The following is a 7,383-nucleotide window of genomic DNA, read 5'->3' as shown; positions in this document are numbered from 1 at the left end:
GAAAATATAAATTGCTATCTGTTTGTAAAGTATATTTGTGTAATTTAAATGTAGCAAGTATATATTGTCCCTATATGAAAATGTCTATGTAATGCATGCGTTTACTTTTATGTATATAATTATATTTTATAATATAATTATATTTATTTGGTCATAACTATACGCACGTTTAGCTTATTTGGATAAGGCGTGTACATTATCCGTGGTTTGAATCTCATCACTATCAAAAATATTTTTCTTTTAAATACCGCTGGTTATATATTTGCTTTGTAACCATTTATCTTTTCTTTTTTGTATATAAAAAATCTTTTTGTTGTATGTTTTTTAATTATACATATTTCTTCACATTCAGATTTCTTATTCCATTTAAGCATTTTAGTGTATTTTCTAAGTAAGGTGCAAACACATATATACATAGTTATAAGGCTTCAATAAGGCCATGCCGTCTACACATTTTTCAAACAGCCTTAATTGTTTCATATTACCTTTCTATTCCTGTACGTTTTTTATTCCTAATCTTTTACCAATTTGTAATTTTGGATAGCTGTTGCTTTTTAACGTTTGGCTCTGTGCGTTTAGTTCTACCCGCCCCCTTCCTTTTGGTCTACTATGTTATTGGTGAACAATTATGAATGATAATTATTAATTGTTATGCAATTATTAATAATAGTTGTTAATAATTGTTTATGTATATTTCACCAATAACATAGTAGACCAAAAGGAAGGGGGTGGTAATATGCAAACCATAGAAGTTTTGTATATGAAGTAAACAACTTAACCAAATAAAATAAGCATCTGTATACTTATGACCAAATAAGTATAATTACATAATAAAATAAGTTATACATAAAAGTATATGCATGCATTACATAGGCGTTTTCATATAGGAACAATATATAAGCCCATCTGCAAAATGCCTAAAGTCACAAAAATAAAAATTTTGAGTTAATTCATATACTTGTTACATTTAAATTATAGAAATATATTTTACAAACAGATAGCAATTTATAATTTCCTCTTTAAAAAAAAACAAATAAAATATAGGAAAATCATTCTTTTTAATGTCAACTTAAAACCATTTTTTTTTTGCTTTTTCTTACCCATTTTTGTTGCTGAAAATAACAACCACTCTAAAGAAACAAAATAAAAAGCGGTTATTTAGATTATATATATTTTTTTCTATTTAAATTGATTTTAATTCCCTAATTTGTTAGTTTTGTTTTCTTTGTTTTTGAGATGCGTGGACATACAAAACGAGAAACCGCACACGTTTCCTGGGGAGGCTGGAACACGGAGTCAGAAATATTTATTTTTTAATCATTTTTAAAATTATTTAATATTAAGTATCATAAATTATAATAATTTTTGAACATGACAAAAAATTGTCAATAAAAAACTGTTGTATATAAAAGTTGTTTGTCAATCTAAGCCTTGATTTAACTGGATTTAAATAGGGTTATTGAGCTGGCATTAATTTCAGACTTCTCTTTATAGGTGTGTTGCTTTGATCTGTATGAGAAACTTACAGCATTAATTCTGTTTTATTTTTCCCTATTCATCTATTTGACTGCACTACAGTCATTTGACATTGAACTGGAAACCTTTTTGAAATTTGATTGCTTTTTAATAAAATATAGTAATATTATTTAATTAGATAGCTTTAATTACACTTTTAAAGTAATTAGTGGTAAAATAAAAATTTATGTAAACAAAAAGTATTAATGAAAAAAAGTTTTAAATAATAAAGGATGTAGTTTATTGTTGGTACAACTTTGATATTCATATAGAATGGTTAAGAAATTATTAGAAAAGAATCAAATCAATCAAATCAATAACAACTATCAGTAGAGTTAAAAATATTTTGATGAAAATGAAAAAGGAAAAAAAAAAAGACAATTTAAATGGCAAAAAAGCTGAACTTGGATATTAAAAATTGAACTTGCATATTTGTATAGAATGATTAAAAATTTATTAGAAAAGAATTCAGTCAAAGTTTCAATACAACTATTGGTAGTGTTAAAAATAACATGGTGAAAATTAAAAATAAAACTGATTTAAATGACCAAAAAGCTGAGTTGACCATTAAAACTAAATTCACAACAAATTTTACAGATGAAAAACATTAAAAAAAGACACATTTTTTTGATCAATTGTGATCAAAAATCTAAATATATTTACATAAATAAATATCAAAAATTACCAAGAATGCTCTATTATAAAAAGAAAAACTGTCATGAATTTAGGTGGAATTTGCGCAAAAGGGTTAACATATCTATAATTTGTCAAAGCAGGCGTTAAAATTAATTTAAGTAACTATGTAGAAAATGTTTTAAAATCATTTATTAAAAATGATATCAAAAGACTATATCTTTTTTCCGTCAAGACTCTGCACTTTGTCACTCTTCAAGAATTGTCATCAATTTTTAAACTGACGAAAAAATCAAATTTATCCATCCTGGAAATGGACACCAAACTCATCAGATAATGCTTCAATGGACTATTTTATATAAGGTTATATGTTAAATCAAGCTTGCATGCAGTTTGCACAACAGTTTGTTGGAACTGCCACTACTTGCTTTAATCAATCAGAATTTCTGCTGATGGAACCTTGTGGTATTTCACTGTATAAATGTAACACAAACCTACTTGATTAAAATTAATGCAGTCCAAAATAACCATTGCCACCTTGCAATCTGGGTACAACAAACAGATTTTTTTGCTTTTCAGGTTTAAATCTTTTAATGAGAACTTCATCTTCTCTATTTGTTAAGTCATTTCAACATTAATGATTACTTGTTTTCACTTTTCCAAAGGCTACTCTACTTATGAGTAGATTCTGACCATCAAAATGGGTTTTTAACAAGTGCATTTAAATAGTTGCAAAATCTTTTTTTTTCTTGAATTATATTTAAAAAAATTTTTTCCCCTCTTAAATATGTTTTTAAAAGCATTCAAAAAAAAAATAAAAATGGTAATAAATAATACAAAGTTAATGTAAATAAATTACAATTCAATTAATTTAAAATAAATAGAGTTATTTAAATTTTCTAATTTTTTAATATTGCATTTCATTTATATCATTTCATTTTAGTGCAAATATTGGTTACTGTTCAAAATCAAACATATCAAGAAAGTGTTAATGCTTATATGACATGTGTAACTCCTAGTTCTGAGAAGATTTCAACTTATAACTGGTTTTTTGGAAACAAACTTTATTATTCAAGTAATACATCCAATACTTTAACAATCAAAAATGTATCTCGAACTGATGCTGGGAATTATCTATGTCAAATAATAACAGCTGGAGGTGTGACTGTTAATAGTACTGGAAACTTAGACGTGCTATGTGAGTAAATTTACAATGAATTTATATTGTATACAGGTGCATAATTTTTGTCATATTCTGGTTGTCATATTCCTGTGTATAAATTTTTACTCTTTCATTTTATATATTAAATTGTTTATAGTTGTATACTGTAATTATATGTTGGTTTTAAATATTACCTGTAATTTTTTTTTTAATATACTACAAAAAACTTATGTGTGTGTTAAGTGAAGGTTCAAAGGAGGGAAGGCGATGAAACAAGTATTATCCCTTTATTACTATTTTTATTTAAATTTAAAAAATAGCCCAGCTAGTTTTAGTCTTTATTCCTAAGTAATTAGTTACTGCTTATGAAAGTTGAATATTTTGCTTTGATAATTAATTTTTTGCATTACATTGTATGTTGTTTTATTTATTTTGTGGAAATGAAAACAAAAACAAAACTCCATAACTTTTATTTTGAGTTTTGAAATGTGAATTTTTAGATATTTTAAATTTATCAAAAATGTGTAAAATCTGGAAATTATTGTAACTATTGTTTATGTTGACTGATTGTTTTATGGATATTTTGTTTATATATAATTTTTTTTATTTGGATTAGTGTTGATGTATGTTGTTTTATTTGCATTAATGTTGTTGTGTTGTTGTATTGTTGTATTTATTTGCATTAGTGTTGTTGTATGTTGTTTTATTTGTTTAGCGGCACACTAAAATAAATTGGCAAAGCTAAAAAAATGAAAACAAAAAAATAATAAACGTTAAAAAGTTGAGATTTTTAATTTTAGTTGTTTAATTGTACAGTTCAAATAATCTATAACAGTTTGCAATAACATTTGTACAAATAAATAAAAAAAGAAGAAAAAAAAAATGAATGCAATAAATACTTTAGGAGTGTGTTTAATGAAATAAAAACACAGCCAATCATGATAAATTTTAAATCATAAAACAATCTTAAAATCTTACTAAATAAAGCATAATTGTATATAATAATAAATAATAAAATTTTTTTAAAGATATTAAAAAATGTTTGGTCAGTACAATATTTAGCAATAAATTATGGATAACAGCTTGTTTTTTCTATTTCATAAAAAAGTATAGAACAAGATACATTAGAAAGAACTTAAAAATGGTTCTCACTTTAAACATAGCAATAAAAGCAAAATCTGTAATACTTTATATACTTGTAATATTTTGTAATACTTTATAAACATCAAAATATACTTTATATAAATTGTAAAAAAGCAAATCTTTAGTATAGATATCATAACTTGAAACATTTTCGATAGGTTTTCTAAGTTTTGAGGATTACTTTTATGTGTAAAGTAAAATTTTGACCCACCAATGTTTTTATAGTTTAAGGCCTGACCCATCAATTTAGACCCATCAATGTTTTTATAGTTTAAGGTCTTTATAAAAAAGCTACATTTTTTTTTTTTTTTTTTTTTTTTCTTCAGATGAACACATGCTGTAGGCTAAAAACATAAGATTTCTTTATTATTACTAAAAACAGCAATTTAACATAGGCTAATCAAATTAATGAAAGGTTTTATTACAAATTCAGATTAATTACTGAACTTTTTCTTCTATTTTAACAAAAATTATCTTAGAGATAACAATTCTTTATTGTCTGTTTTTTGTGCTTAAGATTCATCTGTTACTGTTTCAAAAAACATTTAGGTTGTCAATATTCAAAAACTTTTTCTGTGAAAATTAATCAGGGAAACATGAAAGCAGGAGTGAAATACAGAGCAATAATGACAGAAGAAAAAAAAACTAAATAAATAAAAGTTTTTTTAAGCATGAAGAAACAGTTACAGAAACTTTTGTTTGATGGAAAAATTATGATAGCTTGCTTAAGCAGTTACCATGGTAGTATTTATAGAAAAGAGAAAGAGATGCAACCTAAAGAGTCTCAAATTTTGCAGCTAGAGCAGGTTTTTAAAATTCTTTTTTTTTCCATTGTATTTACAATTACTTGCTTAAATTAAAAGCTTAATTAGAAAACCAGCCCAAAGATGATAACAGTGTTTCGTAAAAGTACAAATAAGTGATTTAAAAAGGTAAAGAATGGAATCAGGAATAATTTTAGCAGATGCTAACTTTTTAATTGATTGTATTTATGATTTCCAAGAGGTCAGTAGTGAAGGATTGTTTGAAAACAATTATAAAAGGCTATTATCAGTAAAGTTTTAATGAGGTAGTAGTATAGCGGTAGAGTGCTCGCCTCATAAGAGCAAAGTTTTAAGTTTTTTTTATTTTTATGCGGAAGTAGTGTAGTGTAGAGTGTTCATTGTGTCCCCGGTACCGCGCTCAATTTGTTTATCCACTCAACGGCTTTGTTTGTCAAAGTTTTCGTGTTTCGAGTTTATAGAGTGGGAAGTTGTAACCACAATTAAAGACTCTTTGACTGTAGTAGTCTTCATGGCCTTGGGGAAGTGAACTAACATAGAAAAAAAGTTCTTAATAAAATTTTACCATTCATCAATATCCCAATAATTGGGTTGACAGAGGGTAGTAACAGCAATTAAAAATAAAAATGTTCCCTCCTGAACTGTAGTGGTCTCAGTGGCTTTTGGGAGGTAAATACAGTGAAAAAAAAGAATTTTAATTTAAACATATGTAAACATAATATTTTATTGTGGAAAAATTAAAATGGTTTTTAGTTTAAAAAATCATTTATTTTCATTGTTATTTGTAAAAAATAATGTTATTGAATATGAACATTTTCAAAATTACACTTAAATAAATCCAAATTAAAGAGTGACAATGTAGTTCATGTTTCAGGTAATACCATTTAATTAAATAAGAGTATTTTTATATTTATATTATATTATGTTACTAATTAATAATTGAAGGCTCTGATAGTTTGCCTCTATATGGGCTTGGGAAGAGTAAATAATAATATTTATTGGAGTTTTATAAATTTTTTTAAAATTTTTTTGTTTAATTATTTATATTGATTGTTCTAGGATAATAACACTAAAGGAGTTGAAAAGTGCAGTTTTATTTTTATTGACTTATTGTTGTATTAAAAATAAAGATAAAAAGTTGTGCATGTAAAACGATAAAGATGTATTTTTACTTTTTTAATGTATGTAGGTATGTATGTATGTATGTATATATGTATGTAGGTATGTATATATGTATGTATGCATGGATGTATGAATGTATGTATGTATGTATGTATGTATGTATGTATGTATGTATGTATGTATGTATGTATGTATGTATGTATGTATGTATGTATGTATGTATGTATGGATGGATGGATGGATAGATGGATGGATGGATGTATGTATGTATGGATGTATGAATGTATGTTTGTATGTATGTATGGTTTAACATAAAACTGGTAACATGCAATTGGTTTTTAATTTTTAGATCAAGATGCTCCATTTTTCACAAATCTAGATCCGAATCCTGTTGAAGGCACAAATGTTTCATTTAACTGCACAACAAATGCCAATGTATATCTTACTTATCAAATATTCAAAAATAATGTTTCTATTGCTAACACAAGCTATTATCTTATTCATAATATTCAAAGAACAGATTCAGGTCAATATAGCTGCACCTCAAGTTCATCTGAAAATCAATTTTCTAAGACCACTGATCAAAATGTTAATGTTTTATGTGAGTTTTATTATGTTTTATGGTATTATACTTAAATCAGCTAGTGTCACTTTTTTTAAATGTAAATATTTTGTAATGTGTTAAATATTATTGTTGTTCTATAATAGAGAATAATAATATATAATAAATAATAATAATAATTATAATTGTAGTATATACTAATATAATGTATAAGTTATAATATAAGTTATAATATACAAGTCATAATATAAGTTAATTCAAATTATCACAATTAAATCACAAGGAAACATATTGAGTCCATGCTGTTTTGATAATTAAACTTTTTTTAATTAAAATATTGTAATGATAAATGAGTAGTTGAGTCCCAATTACATAAATGTTTTTGAGTACATTAACTGTTTTGGAATCAACTGTTAAAGAGTTCAAAAGCATCAATGCTCTATTTATATGTTTTTAAAACATTT

At 25.1% G+C, this 7,383-nt stretch overlaps 1 protein-coding gene across 2 annotated transcripts in view; it reads left to right on the top strand.

Moving 5' to 3' along the window:
• The window catches only part of LOC100198055 (tyrosine-protein phosphatase Lar), a 122,920-nt gene that overhangs the window by 31,064 nt on the left and 84,473 nt on the right, over positions 1-7,383 (top strand). For both annotated transcript variants that reach the window (XM_065801439.1, XM_065801440.1), the window contains 2 exons: positions 3,092-3,346; positions 6,707-6,958. In XM_065801439.1, the coding sequence (XP_065657511.1) occupies positions 3,092-3,346; positions 6,707-6,958 (507 nt within the window). The remainder of the gene's footprint in view (positions 1-3,091; positions 3,347-6,706; positions 6,959-7,383) is intronic.

Source organism: Hydra vulgaris, chromosome 07 (assembly GCF_038396675.1).
Source record: "Hydra vulgaris chromosome 07, alternate assembly HydraT2T_AEP".
NCBI lineage: Eukaryota > Metazoa > Cnidaria > Hydrozoa > Anthoathecata > Hydridae > Hydra > Hydra vulgaris.
The sequence above is the reverse complement of the archived record's forward strand: the minus strand, read 5'-3'. Positions and strand labels throughout refer to the sequence as shown.